The sequence below is a fragment of the Sus scrofa genome, chromosome 6 (genome assembly GCF_054392235.1).
Source record: "Sus scrofa isolate SSC_HxYL_T2T_F1_AM1 chromosome 6, Sscrofa_HxYL_maternal_Yorkshire_Landrace_v2.0, whole genome shotgun sequence".
NCBI lineage: Eukaryota > Metazoa > Chordata > Mammalia > Artiodactyla > Suidae > Sus > Sus scrofa.
In genome coordinates, this window is record NC_139388.1 from 131874019 (window position 1) to 131892417 (window position 18399).

At 33.3% G+C, this 18399-nt stretch overlaps 1 protein-coding gene across 1 annotated transcript; it reads right to left on the reverse strand.

Annotated features, from left to right (window-relative positions):
• Nucleotides 1-4535: 4535 nt before the first annotated feature.
• On the reverse strand, nt 4536-14429 carry SYT4 (synaptotagmin 4). The gene is made up of 4 exons (XM_021096335.2): nt 14176-14429; nt 10527-11338; nt 8546-8666; nt 4536-7276 (listed from the first exon to the last, which is right to left on the reverse strand). Exons 1-4 carry the CDS (start codon nt 14207-14209, stop codon nt 6969-6971), a joined length of 1275 nt encoding a protein of 424 aa, XP_020951994.1. The 5' UTR covers nt 14210-14429; the 3' UTR covers nt 4536-6968.
• Nucleotides 14430-18399: the final 3970 nt, after the last annotated feature.

Genomic DNA, 18399 nt, shown 5'->3' on the forward strand with positions numbered 1-18399 from the left:
CTAGAGGAACATTACATTTTGGGTTGTGCTGCACATTAGATGATATAATAGGGAGTTCCCATTGTGGCATAGTGGGTTAAGAACCTGAATTATCATCTGTGAGGATTTCGGTTTGATACCTGGCCTTGCTCAGTAAGTGTTTCCACAACCTCAGGTATAGTTTACAGATGTGGCTTGGATATAATGTTGCTCTGGCTGTGGCACAGGCAGGAAGCTGCAGATCTGATTCAAACCCTAACCCAGGAACTTCTATATGCCACAGGTGCAGCCATAAAAATATATTAATTAAAAATGTATTGTATTATTAAATTGTAATTGTCAATGCAATAAATGAGTTACCTTCTACCATGAACAGATACTGGGGATATAGCAGGTATGCCACAGATATATTCCCCATCAAGGGAGAATATACATATTAGACAAGTAATTCCAAGGTGGTGGTTGTTTGTACTAGAACTAATAGAAGAGTTAGCATCACTAGCATCATCAGTATTATTTGAAACCTAGATCAGGGGAGCAATTTTGGGGTGAGAATTAAACCTATTTTACATCCAAAAGTCATTTTTATTTATGGATTTTCCATTGAATTTATAAGTGACCTACAAATATAGCAGAGACTGAAACAATACTTTCAGTGTGGCCTTGCCTTCTCTGCCTGAGTCATGTGAACATTTGTGGTATAGGACTGGACATCTGTAGTAGCTTGCTGTAATTGTCCAATTTCTCTCTACATGAGTTTGTACAGGCCACCTAATTAGGTCCTTAAAATCTTTTGTGCTTAAAATATCTTGCTTAGATGAATTTCAGCATTTCAATGGGTCATATTTCATGTATGGTATGCAACCTCAATGTTAGAATTTCAAATAATCTACAGTAAATTTTCAAATCAAAATCATAACTTAGTTGCTTTGAAATTTCTTTACTTGACCTCAGATGACATCCTACCAAGGAACACAGAATCACTTTAGTACTAGCTTAATGCTGGAAACTTGGATTATAAATCCAATTCTTAGAAACAAACAATGAAACATAGTTCAAACCGAAACTAATTTGAAAAAGTTTGGTATGTGTATTATTTATATATAGCATCTCATATTATAAATTATAGTACCTCTCCTTATCTGCAGTTTCACTTTCCTCAGTTTTACTTACTTTAGTCAGCTGCAGTCTGAAAATATTAAATGGAAATTTCCACAATTAAACAATTTAGAAGTTTTAAGTTGTGCCCTGTTCTATGAACTTGATGAGTGTCATACCACCACACTCCATTCTACCCCGGATTATGAACTTTGACATCATCTGTTCCTGACATCAAACCATTGACATTGTCATATCTCAATGATCCAAGATCACCCAAAGACATATCTTCAGAGTTCAATAGTAGCTGTCATGCACCTCACTTCATGTTGCCACATAGATAATTTATCACACATTTACAATAAAAAGGGAGGGTACAGTGTTTGAGACAGACCACACTTAGATAAGTCTTATTACTGTGTATTGTTATAATTACTGTATTTTACCATTAATTTTAGCTATTAATCTCATTCTGTGCCTAAATTTGTAAATTAAACTTTATTATATGTAGGTATGTAGAGGAAAAAATAAACATAGTATACATAGAATTCAGCATCAACCTGGGGGGGGGAATGTCTTCAAAGCATTAGCTGTGGGGAAGGGAGCTACTGCATATCAAAATGACAAAAAATCCTTTTATATCTGTGGAATAACTTTTTTCTTCTTCTATTCTTTAACAACCATGGTTTTCACAATGTTTTTCCATATATTGATCATAAATTTGATTTAAGTTTATTTAAATAAATATTTATTGAGATTATTATATGAAATCAAGCTAGTAGTAAAAATATAAATGTCAATACAATATGCATTTCTTCTTTACAAGGGCCTTATAACAGGATAGTAACACATGTCCCCAAATAATCATTTAAAATAATGCTAGGGGAGTTCCCGTCTTGGCACAGTGGTTAACGAATCCGACTGGGAACCATGAGGTTGCGGGTTCGATCCCTGCCCTTGCTCAGTGGGTTAATGATCCGGCGTTGCCGTGAGCTGTGGTGTAGGTTGCAGATGTGGCTCGGATCCCACGTTGCTGTGGCTCTGGCGTAGGCTGGCAGCTACAGCTCCGATTAGACCCCTAGCCTGGGAACCTCCCATATGCCACAGGAGCAGCCCAAGAAATGGCAAAAAGACAAAAAAAAAAAAAAAAAAAAAAATGCTAGGAAGGAATACTATACAGCTATGAAAATTACTAAGAACTATCTATATGCAGCTGGAGAAAGAGCTCAATGATATATTGTGTAGCATATTTTTTTATCTCACAAAAACAGAAATGAGAATATATGTACATATTTGTTTATATTAAAAATTTGAAGAATTAACCCAAAAGTCATTATTTGTGGAAAAAGAGGAAATTGTTGAATGTAGAAATAAATGAGATTTTGTAAATATACTTATTTCATAAATGTATCCCTAATACAATGTAAATACTTCATAAGAATATAAAAGTAAATTAAATTTAAAAATAAATTTCTAAAAGATAGAAATAAAAGCAAGCAAAAAATGTGCTTAAATTAATGAGTTGGTGGCATAATTACACAGAAACCATCAAAAATGACTTCAAAAAAACAGTCATCTAGGTGTACATTCCTGGAAAAATATACATTAATAAAAAACTGCTTCCAAAATACGTTAAACAGTGTAATTTTCAGGAATCATATTGTTGGTAATAATTTTAGTATTGTTATATATTTTTAAATTTTGTTATAAATAGCTTCTTACACATTTTTACAACTTTGTTGAGGTATAATTTACTTATAATAACCTGTATAAACTTAAACAGAACTGATTAAATGTTGATACATGTATATACACATGGAAACATCACCACATCAAGAAAATGAACATATACATGACCCCCAAATTTCTTCTGTTCCCTTGTACTCTCTCTTACACATATCTATATGGCTCCTTCCAATCACAAGGAAATACAGATCTACTTTTTACCATTACAGACAAGTTTGTATTATAAAACATTTTTAATAAATTAAATCATGCATTATACACTCGACATTTTGTGGAGGCAGTGGAGAATAACTAGCTTCCTTCGCTCAGCATAATCATTGTAAGATTCATATATGTTGTAGTATGTATCAATGGCTCATTCACTTTTATTGTTGAGTAGTGTTCTATTGTGTGGCTACAACACAACTTATTTATCCTTCATCTGTTGTTGAACATTTGGTTTGAATATAGTTTTTTGTTATTATAAAAAATTTGCTATGATAATTAAGGTACAAGTCTTCACGAAAACACATGCTTTATTTTCTCTTAGGTAAATACTTAGGAGTGGTATGACTGGGTCATATAGTTGTTATATATTTAAGTTTTTAAGAAACCAATTTCTTGTTTCTCAAAGCAGTTATATATATTATATTCCCACCAGCAATGTAGGAGATCTAATTCCTCCAAATCCTCACCACCTGACATGTTCAATTTTTTTAATTTTAGCAATTCTAGTAAGTATGTTGTGGTATCTCACTATGGTTTTAATTAGCATTTTCCTAATGAACAATTCCCTCGGAAAATCTCTTCAGTGTCTCTGTTTGCTTTTGGCAAGTAGGCCTAAAGTATATTTGAGTACTTGCATGTAATGACTAACTAATTCTTTTAACATATCTATGATTAGTGTTAATATAATTAATATGATTTAAAACATAATGGTAGCAGATTCTGATGGCATTCCATATATAGGACTATTTTTTCTAAGTGTAATAACACAGAAAACACCTCCATATAGGCTAGTGCTGTAAAAAATAACTGATTCTCCTTGTGGTGGATCTCATAGTTCTCATTTACCTTAGCTAGTGTCCGACGGAAACTTTGCAGATGTCCTGAGGCTTTCTTCCTACATACTTAAGAAGAAATAAGACTCCCATGTCAATGCCATTTTACTAACTAAATCTATCCAATGCAAGGATATTAGAAAAATGAAAAAGAAAACAAAACAGTAATAAAAAATAGGTAATGCAAGACACTAAAGTGAGAAATAAGATAATAAAAGAGAATAAAAGGTAGAGTAAGTTAAAATGGTGATAAAAAGAGTGAAAATAGTAAATAAAATATAAAAAAGGAATACAATAGAGAAAAGAAAAGTCAAAGCGTGTGGGCATGAGAACTTTTAAGAATCTGGCAGAGCCAATTGATGAGGACCCCTGGAAGAGAGTGGCCTGGCATAAAGAGAAGAGTGCAAGTGCAGTATGCAATGAAATCCTTTCACATACTATCCATGCGTACTTGAGTCAATAGCCAAAATCCCTTGAGTCTCAAATTTTACTTCTGAATAATAGGAAAATTATATATGTTCCAGATGACTGTTATGAAGATTAAGAAAACTGCAATAAGTTATGTAGAAGATCTTGGTGCTGTGTCATTATGTTCTCTAATCTATGCTAGATGATCTATTAGGAAAATCTTAGAGCTTAGGAAAGAAAGAAGAGAATCAACTGGCAGAAAAATTTGAGTTGAAATGGGTTGAGCAAAAGCAGCAATTTATTCATGTCTTACAAACATGATCTTACAAACATCATACAGAGCTGGCACAAAAGAACAGACATCATCTCATATACCATGCTTCCTTCCAAATCACTTCTAAGTTACAACATCAGAACAAATCAGTTATTGAGTTACACAATTTTTCAAACATGGATACCTCTCCATTAGGGAGGTTAGCTTGGCTAATCAGACAAACAATGAATTTACATGTTTAATACAGTGCAGAACTTGTAACAGAAGTCAAGATATTCACATTGATATTGTAATACAATATTAAAACAGTACAATTTTTCAGAAGATGATGGGATCACATATGTCCCTGCCTGCTTCAATTCCTTAATAGTTTTCATCTTTCCTTCTTACAACAGTTGCAAATAGTTTTACTCAATTTTAACACTGAAAAACACTTTAAATTTTAAAAAGTAAAAATTATTTACAAATTAGTTATTATAATTTTATAAGTATTTGTTGTTGGTTTTGTTGTTCTACTTAAAAAAAAAAAAAAATCACCCTCCTCCAATGACCATACTTTGCTTGGTACCATCATTAACTTCTGGCAGCTGTGAAGGATACTTAGGATTGACTCTTTACAACATTTTAGAGCTCCAAAATATATTATTTTCCATGGATCATGATACCAAATATACATACATAAAAAGGCCATTTGATTTCCCCAAACCATATACTGACTTTAGTTCATTTCATACTGCTTTGACAGAAATGCTGAGTGGACCAAGATGCTGTGAGATGACTGTGAAGGCATGAAGACAATGATTGGGGAATATTCTTGTTTAATCCCCAAATCATCATAAAGCACAAAAAAGAAGGTTGATTTCAATCTTTGTATATAGAACGTAAAACATTTTCTTTACATTAGGCATAGTCATAAAAAGCATGTATAAGTTGTTTTGAAAATGCATTGTCATAGATTTTAACAAACACTGTGATATCAAACACATTCTCAAAAACTGCTAAAGCACTGACACAAAACCTGACTCAAAATGTAAATTTTTCAGTAGACTTCATTTCTAACTTGCATATTTAAAATTCAACTGCACCCAAGTTTCACTCATACTTTTCTAAAAACTCAAATACAGAGATATTACATCAAGTTAATTCTTTCCAAATAATCAAATAATCTAAGTTTTTAATGAATTTCAGAGCCCCGGCACTAGAAAGCATACAAGACAGACACACACCTATAAACTGGTCCAAGGACAACAGCTCAAGGGAAATTAGCCTAGAAAAGATAGTGAAACATACTTTGCTGTGCTAATTTGACAGCCTAAATATATTGTGTATGAACATATGTAAAGTACATTAGGCTTACCATATAACTATTTTTTATTAGTTTCTTTGTTTAAGTAACACTTCCTATCCAGCAGTGTTAAAAACCTCACAAATTTTTTTCTTCATTTATTTTCAAATAGTAGCTTAGTTCTTTCTAGGGGAGAACAAGCTAAATGAAGACTTTGTTATCCATGCCCTCTCTGTTTAAGGATAATCTTGAATGTATACTTGCACACTATACATATTTCCAATAAAAAAACTGCATTTATAACTGTATTTCTAGCTGAAGTTTCTTTACGCACTAGCTAACTCAACAACTTCACAAAAGTATATAGATCTTTCTTAGGCCACACTGAAACTTGTGACAGGTGGTGAGTAATTCAAAGCCATGGTTCTTATGTGAGGTTATATTTTACATTTTGACTCACGAGTAAACTTGGGGGGATCATATTTCAGCTACAGTGTTCTCAAATCAGCCCTTTGATAAAATGATTTCTCATCTTGTTGAATTTTTTTTAACAACAAATCTGAGTTACTTATGATAAAATTGTGCCAAATAATTACAAACCAAAGAGAAATAACCATATACTTTTATATGCAGGACAACTGTTTGCATATGACATAATTAATAAAACAAACTAGGGAACATGTTTTTAATATATTTGGATTTAAAGAAAAATTTATTTCCCCTCTTGAAAAACAAGGAGTGAATTTTCATAAGAGAAGTCATGCTTTTCATTTCTAAATCCTTACAGTCACACTGATTTACAATGACTTGTTCCAATGAGATCATCACTTTCTAAACTACATCCATAACTTGAGACTGCAGGGCAGTATTCACAAAATGCTTGACTGTTCTTATATCTGTCCCTGGTAACCTGTAGCGGAAATTGAATGTCTTGTTAAAATTTATCCAACTTCTCTAATAAAAAGGAAATTATCATGATGCACATTTGCAATTACTTTCTGGTCTGATAATTCATTTCTAACAATAACATCAAAAGCTTGTTTTAACAAGCTTACAATTACTTATCAGAAAAAAAAAAAAGAAAACTTCTCCTTACTTAGTAAAAATCAGTAAGTTCCAACTCATCATGGCTAGAATGCTAACCATCACAGAGCATATGCCACTTGGCGATTTGTCTCCTGGGATAGTCACAGATCTCCTTCCAGTGCTCACCACTGGCTCCTTCTGCTGCTGCACCCAGGACTAACCGCCCTATCACCTCATTTCGTGATCCCCTTTCAGAATCTAAAACCAGAAATTCAACACTTATCTCTTCAAGACCCTCACAAGGAATATCAAAGACAAAAAGTTCATTGAACACTGCGTTGGGGGTGCATTTCTTCACGTGAGTCTTCTTTTTGGAGATTCTCTTTTTGGCATAGTACAGGTTCACTTTAACATAGGGATCTGCAATGATAAGCCATAGGCATTATACTGAGAGAACTTGGCAGGAAAGCTGATTTCAAGGTAACAGTCCCCTTAGAGATGACTGCATAGCAATAAAATGTGAGTCAACAAATTGAAAATAAGTAAGAATGTACAACATTAGAGAAAATAGGATGAGGAAGAACTGTAATGGCAAGATGAAGAGATAACATAAAGAAGAAAAGAAAATATTCTAATGACACATTTTATAACTAATAACTCATTCCAGAGAATGGAATAGAAGAAAAAAGTGTTACACAATATCATAATCATAAATCTTTCTACTTCTCTGAACTTGGGTCACTTTCTCTTTTGAATGGGTAAATGGGCATTTAGAATTCATATGGCAATGCCTTTTTTAGCTTTAACTTTTTGGGGTTCTTAATCACTTGCTGTGTTTATCTCCTGTTACCCAGCATTGATCTTCCCTGGGTTACTTGCATCCTTTGGTCATGCTACTTTACTATAATTTTAATTATATCGTGTTGCCTCTTTCTGATTGTATAAATTCATTTTAGCTTCCTAACCTAAACAGTTAGGATCATGTTTTCAACATCCATTATCTAATAACTACCACTACTACTAATGATAACATTAGATTACATTTAATGAAATATATATATTTCCAGTTTTCACAATCCCCTTCAACTTAAGTGCTGTTATGTTCAGTTTGTATAGAGTTTAAGAAATGTACCCAAGGTCACTATACTAAGTAATGGAAGGGTTAAGATTTGAACTCAGATCATTTTAAGCTGTAGATAATATTTTCTTTCTCTTTGTGCTGCACAATAAAGTACTTTATTGGTTAAAATTAGACACAAAACAAATTTTTAAAACAGATATGTGAATAATTAAAGGAAAGGTAATAAAAATAATAGAAGTATAAGGGTTGTCAGGCTCATTTAAAATACAAAAATTCAGAACTTTTCCAAAAGTTTAATTTTATATTCATCACTGTGTCTCTGGCAATGGCTTGACTTCTGCATTTATCAATGCTTTATGCTTCAACTCCATTCAATCAGATATTTGCCATGTACTTGCTTAGATCTTAGAACTGTGTAGTTTTCTTCTTTTTGCTGATGGCATTGGGTCACACTACTACTCTATAAAGTTATAAGCAGGAAGACAATCGCCCTGTTCATGATTGTGAAAAAATGGTAATGAAAATCATAGTCCAATATTAGTTAAGTACTTTGCCCAATATATTACTCATATATATACTGAGCCTGAGTTTTTCAAAAGCGTTCTTACCTGAAAGTCCAGCAACATCAGATTTAGGCAGGTGCCGAGCTTTTAAAACAACCACAGTGAGAGTATTTGTGGTGGACTGGTAGCAGAGCGAGATCAATAACTCACCCCGTCCTGAAGATTTCTAAACAGAAGAGAGATGTGATATAAATATTTTTATTATTATTTATCTTTGAAATTTACACTTATAGAAACATTTTAAATCAATGTGAAAACATAATTATTTAAGTATAATTTTTATATTTATTTTTACTTTAATATGCTGAAGAATCAAAGAATAAAAGCTTTTGTGCAGTACCATCACCTCCTAAAAGCAACTGCCTGCCATCTTGTGGACTTTTTTAGGTACTACAGAATATTAAGAGTTGTAATGAATTAACCATACCCATTACTAGAAATGTTTTAAAGGGGGATATTTAGAATCTGGCTTATGCAGAGTTATTTACAGATTTTTCTTTTTAATTAAATATCCATTTTTAAGTCATTAATAGTAAGAAAATTGTCTAATCATTTGAATGTATCTGTATATGGCAAAGTGACTCATGCTAAGTTTGATTTGATTTCAAATGCTTTAGCACAGACATTATTAGAATTTGAGTTCAGAAAAACTGAAATTTATTCTGACTCTCACAATTCTCTTGGCCCAGAAGGCTAATGGAGTTAAATTTTTCTTCCCCATCCCACACCCAAAGTCCTCCTCTAATCTAACTCAGAAATTTTAATGCTTTGCCTTTGAATAGTATCATAGACTTTTTCTTTTCATAATACAGATCTTATTTTTACTTTAACATTAGATAACCAAAAATTCAACATATATGTTCTAACCAAAAAGTGACAAAAACTAAACTTGGGACTTGATTTTGATATCATATGAGTAATGGCTGGACAGAGCTCCTAAAATATCAATATATACATATATAAAAGGTGATATGGGGTAACTAAATGAATAAGCATTCCAATAAGAATAAGAACAAGGAACAAATCTTCATTCCCATTGTGTCACTACACAATAAGATGTCCTGGGCTAATTAATATTTCTGGATCTTGACTTTCATTAATTTTAATAGACAAAGAGGAGGATGTGGTCAAAAAAATGTTTATGATAGTCTACAAAATTATTCCTTGTAGACACAAGTTATTCTGAAATACCACAACTGGAATCAGATGAGTTCCATATTTAAGTTGAAAATATAATTAAATTTGATTAATTCATGTCTTATTTTCTAATAATCCTAGAACTACAAAAGTAACATAACTACAAAGGTTGTTGTTATACAGCATAAATGTGGACATTTATAATTCAATATGATTCAATGTCTCCTTTTAAGAAGCAATTCTAGGACTTCCCATTATGGCTCAGTGGAAACAAATCTGAGTAGTATCCTTGATGATGCAGGTTCATTCCTTGGCCTTGCTCAGTGGGTTAAGGATCTGGTGTTGCTGTGAGCTGTGGTGTAGGCCAGTGGCTACAGCTCTGATTTGACCCCTAGCCTGGGAACCTCCATATGCCACAGGTGCAGCCCTAAAACAACAACATCAAAATAAATAAATTAAAAGCAATTCTATGAAAAGACAATATAACTTCAAATACTAAGGATGAATTGAATTAATTTTCAATTTCAAATTCAATTATGCCGACATTGGAACATATTTTTTAACTTAAGTGTAAGAAAAATTTGCCTGTATTTTATTGTAAGTGGCAGTTTTAGTCATATTTGTGATAGAAATTAACAAAAATATTTATAGATTGTTAAATAAATCCATAAAAAGTTCTTATTTATTTTGTATAATTAAGACACTTTAAGCATTTCAGTTGCGGATTAAATTTTCATTTATCTCTTCTATTCCTCTGCTCCCTCTTTGATTATTATTAATCAATCATTAAACAATAAAAATGATATGTACAAGACATTATTTTAATAAAAATTCCCTATATACAAAACAGCTTGTTTATAAATATGTTAAGCAATAAAACTGAATTTACCCTAACATTTCTCTTGATAATCTCTCTGTTCATTAACATTTTTCCATCAGTTAATTCAATTCCTGCAAGAGGAATAAAGACTTCTCCAATGACATCATCTCTTGAAAACCTATCAAAACTCAAGATTGTGAAGTGCAAGGCCAACTCTTGGATCTGGGTATAGGGGATCCCATAGAATGTAAAGGTCTCATCAAAAGCTGGATCCAAGGTCTTTCTCAGAACTCTGGTTTTCACTTTATGCTTCTTCTCTGGGAGAATCATCATTTTGATGTATGGATCAGAGGTCATTGATTGCTCATCCATGGCTGGCAAACCACGGGCTTCCTTGATATTTACCACAAATGCTTTCTTCTCAAAGTTGTACTCTAAGGAGAAGAAGAGGGTTCCAAGTTTCTCTTGTTTTTCATCTGAAGTAAGAGAAGTGCTGGACTTTAAACTATCAGGAGAAATTATCTCTTTTTCCCCTTCTGGAAAGAGCTTTGGGGTCACATTCTCCAAATCAGAAGGGCTGCCAGCTTTGAGGTTTGTTTTGGGAAAATTTCCATTTAGATCTCTCTTCTCAAGGTCGAGATGTAATAAATTCTTTGGCACAGCTGGTTTATTCTTTACTTGAGTTTTCTCATCTGCCCCAAAGTTCTTTTTGCTATTTAGGTTTTCAGGGTAAATATCAACTCCCTTTAGCACATGCACAAACTTATATGGAGGAGTCTTAGACTTGGATGATTTTCTCTGACAGCAGATCCATGCAAACAAAGAGACTGTGAAGACCAGGCCAAATGCACTGAAGATCCCCACCACTGTGGGGATTTCATCTGAAAAATCAAATAACCAATAACATGAATTAAAAGACCAGAAATGAAGCAGCCTATTTGAAAAGCATCCTAAAGCTGGCAATTGCTACAGGCTGCACAGACTGAATTGCATTCCAGCTGTTCCGGGTGAGCTATTTACCTATTTTGCATCACTTTCAGGAATAAACATATATGTAACATGTAGAAAATAAATTCAATATGATATACAGTCCTTCATGGTAGTAGTTTTTCACAAATAAAATGAAAAGATGAAATTGGGCCTGGGACAGGGATGGAGTGTTGCTAAAAGAACTGACCTATCTTTGTTTTCTCAGACAACATGAATCAACTACAGCATGATGGGTCAGTACTAATTTTATTATATTTTCATTGACATTTTGATGCTTTCCAGAAGCATCAATTCTTACGGACTATCAAAATCTAAATGTACATTCTTCAATTACTGACAAAAATGATGGAATATCTGCAATTGTCACAAATTCATTAGTAATTTCCATCCCAATCACAAAACAGTGGTAAAAGAAATGTACACATATTAGGAAAAAAGAACAAAAAAGGTGAACAGGATATTAATATAGAACTTGTGACACTAGGAACTCCCATGCCAATCCAATATTCTTCAAACAAACACTGTTATCCAAAGTAAAAAACAATTACCTAAGTAAGAAAAAAAATAATGGTTATAAATGAATCATCATTCCTTAATATGCAGAAGAGTGAGTAGAGATAATTTAGAGTTTGATTTTATCCATAACTGATTTTTTTAGCATATTTCCCCACGGCAAATGGTAATCAAATTGAAATTGGCATTCTTTCCTTGAATGAAGGCACATTAAATTACTGACATTAGGTAACATTGATTACGCATGAAGTTGAGCATGTTCCACATGTAAGTATATTTCTCCAAATTATTCTGTAAATAATTAGTAACACTGTACAAGTAAAAGCAGTATTACTATGCCCGAACACAGTGCATCAATTGAGTCAATGTTTAATATAATCAAAGAGAAATTAACTAATATAATATCTGCCTTTAAATCTATTCCAATCTATTTTTATCACAAATAATTATAATAAAGTTAAAAGTCCCATTAGGAAATGGTTAAGACTCCTTTAACTCACTCCGAAGGAACAGTCTTTTGTTATTCCCAATCCCATCCCCCCAAAGCTTCTACCTATCTACTTTAGTCACAAAACATTACTCAAAGAATTTAACATTAAGAAATGACAAATAAGAGAAGAAATATCTAAGAAGATAAAAAGAACCAAACGAAACCATAAAAAAGTTCTGTAGTTTAATTAAGAAACTATATTAGTTAAAGGTGAGAAAAAAAAACCCTGAATTCCCCAGATAGAAAAAGCAGTGAATGCTACAGAAAAGGAAGGGGGTGAGACCTAAAGATGATCAACTAAACTTGGTACTAGCTTTGCAGTTTTCCCCTCTATTTAAGTCTTTGTGGGGATGAAAACAAAACAAACAAACAAACAAACAAGAAACCCTTCTGGACTTTCAAATAATCACAGGCCAGGGAGCAAAAGAAAAGTCATGAATTAAGGCACTTATTTAGCCAATGCAAGAAGAACAATAAAGGGAATAGATTTTTTTTTTTCTAAATAGGCTGATAGCCCACACTAGAACATATTTTTCACTAGAATAGTCTCTGAAAATTCTTCAATATTTGAAAATTTCTGACTTTCAAATAAGAAATTAGGAATATATATCACAATATATAAACTTAATCACTCAAATGGAAAACTGTGAAAGAAACACATTTCTGAATATAATACCACAAAATGTATCTATTTAATATTCCTGTCAAATGACAAAATATTCAATATAATATAGAAAGCCTCACCTGCTCCCTACATTTTCTTTACTGATAAGGTCCTAAGCTTTGAGAGCAAAGATCTCAGTTATTTTACTGAGTTTAATAACAAACTTTATAAATTCCCTGATATATCTGAATACATGTAAGGTAAAACTCTGATCTCTTGCCTTTGGAATATAATGGAACCTAAAAAATACTACTTTTATACTTGAAGAAGTACATCTGATTTTATTTACTGAAAGAGAGAGGGAGAGCAATCATGCCAAAAATCTGGTACAAGAAAGGGAAATTGAATAGGAAAATATAAATTCTAATTATAATTTTCAGTAGCTTTTAGCTAACTGACCTGCAATATTTCCCTTATCTCTCTGGTTTCTGGTTACTTCACCTGTGAAATGGAATGGACTCAACTAGCTCATTTCAAATATCCCTTTAACCCTAGCATCATAGGATTCTGCGTCTTTCACTAGCAACATATTTCAAGGATACAAGAAAAACATAGCAGAGGGGGAAAAAATACTTTACGGTACACTCTGCAGTAAAATATACATTATAAACGTCCAACATTCAAGTTATTTTATACCGAGATCAAACCCTTATATAATCACAGAAACATTTGGCTTCCCCAATAAGTTAGATATACATTTACATACAAATAAAAATCACCTACAGAATTAATGAAACCAGCAAGCAAACAGACCCCCTTTTTTTTTCTACTAAGTGTGTGCTGCAATTTATAGGGCTACTTGAATGATTAGGGACTTCTTAGATGTAAACCGCCCCAGTAGAATGCATTTTTAAGGGAAAAGGTATCAAGGAAGGGAGAAACCAAAGACAAGCTAGATTGTTGTTTACAGTTCTCATTTTCCTTTCAGAATAACTACCTCGGAAATCTATATTCAACACCCCGCAGAAACACACACGCATACACATACACAGACACACAGCCCACCTCGCCATGGATCAGTCAGGGAACAACCTCAGTTGTAAGTTGAAAAACTTGCTTACCAAATTCTTCCCGGCTGTTAGTGATCGGAGCCATTTTTTTTTGCTGCGTGTTCTGTCCGAGGTGCTGAACGGAAACTCCCTAGCTTGGTTCACTTGCCTGGATCTGAAGCGCTGGCTTTTCCTAGTGCTGAAAACAACAGCGCAGAGCTCCAGGGACCTAAGACTGGAATGGGGAGGAGACAAAGAGGGAGGTCCACTCGCCTACGCACAGTGATTTGCTACCAATGTTCCTGTTTTGGCTCTTCAGAGAAGCTGTCTCCGAGACTCTAGACGTGGCTGAAACCCGAATTGACGCAATTCTGACGCTATAGGGTTGAAATCAGCACATGTCTCCCTTTCCTCCTCCCTCCAAACCTCTCCTCTCCCTTTCCTTCTTTCTTCCTCTCTTCCCCCCCCCCCCCCACGCCCTGAGAATTCAACACACATTCATCAATTATTTTAACTGTTGGACTACTGGAGATTAGTTTGATGTTCTGTTGGGGCTCAGAGGCACAAGAGATGAGTCCCAAAACTCATCGCTCTTGTTTTCTAATATAAAATCTTCTAATCATCTAGATTAGTAAAAATGAGCCTGTGTTATCAGGATAATGCAATTTACACAGACAATTTAAGGGAAGAATAAGAAGAGGAAAAATTCTGCATCAAGATCCATTGTAAAATGCAAAACTATGTTTTCTTTATAAATTTTTATTTGATATAGTATAGCTATGTTTAAAAAATTCACTGCACATTGATCCATTTTAAATAAAATAAGTTCACTATAATTATAATTTACTTTCTAATAAATTATGAGTCTAAACATGCTGACGCTGTTTTTCCATCTATTTGTTAGCTCTCTTCCTTTAATATCTGACATTTGACCAGTCAAATTACTTAGAAACAGATGGGAATAATCCCTTCTGTATTTAGACTCAATCTCAGCTATGATTTTGCATCAAATGAGACTGCTTTTGGAATGACATTTCTTGTTAAAGGTCCATACTTCCAATAGGTTTTTACAAAATAGTTACAAGAATCATACAAAAATCTAAAAATGCATTCATAATTATTGGTTATTTTCAAAGAAAAATTATTTTTTATGATATTCCTGGGACTGGGGAATTGGGAAATTATGGTTTCAGATTCTGATTAATTTTAATCTGAGTGGGCCTTTTTAAAAGAATAAATTTAAAAAAATGTTTAGCAATTTAACAAAGAGAATTCACGCTACAACTGCAACTTTCAATTATTGCTCCACAAAGAATCCCTTTGCTCTGGAGCTCAGTGAGCAAGTGGCATTCAGTATGTGCTGGGATTGGGAAGGAGTGAGTACTGGGTGAGTCTCAGAAAGCTCTAGCACAAGTGGCAGGTTTCTGCACATTGGCAAGCAGCTGTTCTGAGCATCAGGACTGTCTAGGGAGAAATTGGCTTCAGTCTTTTGCATCATGGAAAATTTTATAAACCTAAGACCCTTTTCTTTCCCTTTCTACTCACTCCCATCTACTTTGCATTTTAGCATTCTTCTAATAGATTTTTTAACCCCATATATTCCTGCTATGAAATCATACAAAGTTACTGTATTTAATGTTTCCATTGGCAAAATCTGTATTTGTGTCCTTATCCTTCCATTTCATTCAGATTACTTACTTCTTTAATTATACAGGCACTTGGTGGCCTTGTCCCTAGGAATATATTTCCATTAGATAGATGGAAGAGACAGTGGCATTTATTTGTGATACACATCACAAATAAACAAAATATATCATGTGAGGTTTTCTAAAATACATTTTTGGAGTTCCCATTGAGATTCAGTGGTTAATGAACCCAACTAGTATCCATTAGGATGTGGGTTCAAACCCTGGCCTTGCCTGGTGGGTTAAGGATCTGGTGTTGTGGTGTAGGTCGCAGATGAGTCTTGGATCCTGTGTGGCTGTGGCATAGGCCAGTGGCTACAGATCTGATTTGACCCCTAGCCTGGGAACCTCCATATTCCACAGGTACAGCCCTAAAAATACCAAAAAAAACACCATTTTCTAGCTAAGTTATAGCTAACATATGATTACATTCACTTGTCATTAACATAATAACTTATGTATGTATTCTACATAAATTAATATCTGGTTAGTTTTACCTGTAGGTGGTAAAACACTGTCATCCAAAACTAATCTAGATTATTTAAACTTTGTTTCTACCGAACTCCACCCTACCCTGGGCTGTCTCATTTCTAATGACATATCGTAATAAAACATGGTAATCTCACCCAGAGCTAATGATATTGTGGATGTAGTAACTCTTTCATTGTTTGCTTTAAAAGCAAACTGAAAACAAAAGTTATTAATTAAAATGTCAGAGTTTTCCTCATTTTCATTTGAAGAATAGCATATTATTCATTATCTAATCTCTTTAGACAAGCCAGCAGCACCAGATGAGGGGTGGGAAGCTGACCCAAAGTAAAATAAAAACCTGTAACTGTCTTATGATTGAGAGTGTGACCCTACCACACACATTTTTCTCTCTAGATCCAGCAAACGAGTAATCAATTTGCTGACGTAAACAATATCACTTCTGTGGCAGAGATTTGGGAGGAGGGGTTGTTGCTAGGTAACCACCTTATTGCCACTCAAAAGACACAGCCTCAAGTAAGTTCCTGGGAAACATAGACCTGTCTATACAAGTGCCAGTGTTTACTTCATAATGATTCTTTGTCTGTTGAAGTGAATCAATGTTTATTTCTAATTGCAAATATGTATATATACTTTGAGAAACAGTGAACAGAATGCTTGAACTCAATTTGGCTTTAAGAAATCTAGTCAATTTTAACAACTTTTAAATTTTAAATAACTATATTTTAAATAACCATATTAGTATATTTGACCATTTCATTTATTTTGTTGATTTTAATTAAAATATAGTTTAATTTATAACTTACATGGTTTATTAATTATATAATTTAGTCTATATTTTCTCCATTCCTTTCCCTAAAAATATTATTGGTGGATATGTTTGAGTATCATGCTAAGCAAAAGAAAATTTCAAAAGGTTTTGAAATGTTGCATTGATCTACAATATTCAGTAATCTTTAGTAATACCCAGATTTGTAATACAAAGACATTTTACTTGTATGCAGGTCAAATAGAATGAAGTATCTGATAATGGATAATTGCTTTAATGTCCCTTATCATTTTATTAAGAATGCTTGCTCTAATGTTAATGAAAGAAATTCCTATTACAAGCACACTTAAGTCAAAATCCTATAGGAGAAATGCTTTCCTGATTGGTATCAAGAAATCCTTTCACTATGCACCCTTTTTATGTTTGCTTTTCTTCAAACTATTCAGCACTTACTATATGCCAACTTAAACTGGGCTTTGATGGCCCATGAATGAAAAATTCATTAGCTTAAACAACCAAAAAGGCTTGTAATATTCTTTCCTTTATTCTTTTATTTTCTTTATTTTAGCTCATATTTATTAAACATATTAGTACCACCTAGGTTTTTCCTAAGTAGGGGATTTATATTAGTCAAGATGATAAATATGATCCTTGGCCACATGAAGCATATAAACTATAGGAGAAATAGTCCTTTCTTTAGAACCGCAAAGAAAATTTTCAGATTATAATTGTATTTCTTTAACTAGTTACTTGCTACCAAGCTTTGTCAGAACTGTTCCATAGTCATCAGCTTCTATCCCACTGAGTCCGTCTTTATTGATCCTCTTCCTCATAACTGCAGAGTCATGATTATTCTTACACTCAGATTGCATTTTTCCACCTCCTATGACTATCTGTATACTCTATCTCATTTAAGAGTCAGCTAAGGTTTCCTTTACATATGAAGTTTCTGACTTACCAGCACTCATGGATTTATTATGATTTAGATTTTTATAACACTCTGTCTAGTGAAATACTTTAAGTCACTTTGACTTGGTTACATGGTTACAATTCCTACAAAAAGATAAACCAAAGGCCTTTATTAATGCTCACCCCAAATACTCCACAAGTTTCACATTTGTTTATGATCTTCTTGAAAGCAATTTTTCTCGGCATTTTATTTTCACATTCTTGGCTTTTTTTTAAATTGTGGTCATTGAAACAACTTCTCCAATTCTTGGAAAATTAGTCCTCTGTCAAGAATTTGTCCTGGAGCAATTTTAGAAGTTTACTTGTTTCCCTTTACCTTGACGTATTTCTTGGTATCTCCTTACAACATGGCCATCTTCCCTATTCCAAGTTATCCCTAAGTGA

Bases quoted from the DNA above. Each gene is read 5' to 3' on its own strand.
- SYT4 (XM_021096335.2), bottom strand. From the start codon at position 14,209: ATGGCTCCGATCACTAACAGCCGGGAAGAATTTG. The intron at 8,667-10,526 runs GTAAATTCAGTT...TCTTCTGTTTAG, and splicing joins TTATCAAGAGAAATGTTAGG to AAATCTTCAGGACGGGGTGA. The intron at 7,277-8,545 runs GTAAGAACGCTT...TTATCATTGCAG, and splicing joins TGATGTTGCTGGACTTTCAG to ATCCCTATGTTAAAGTGAAC.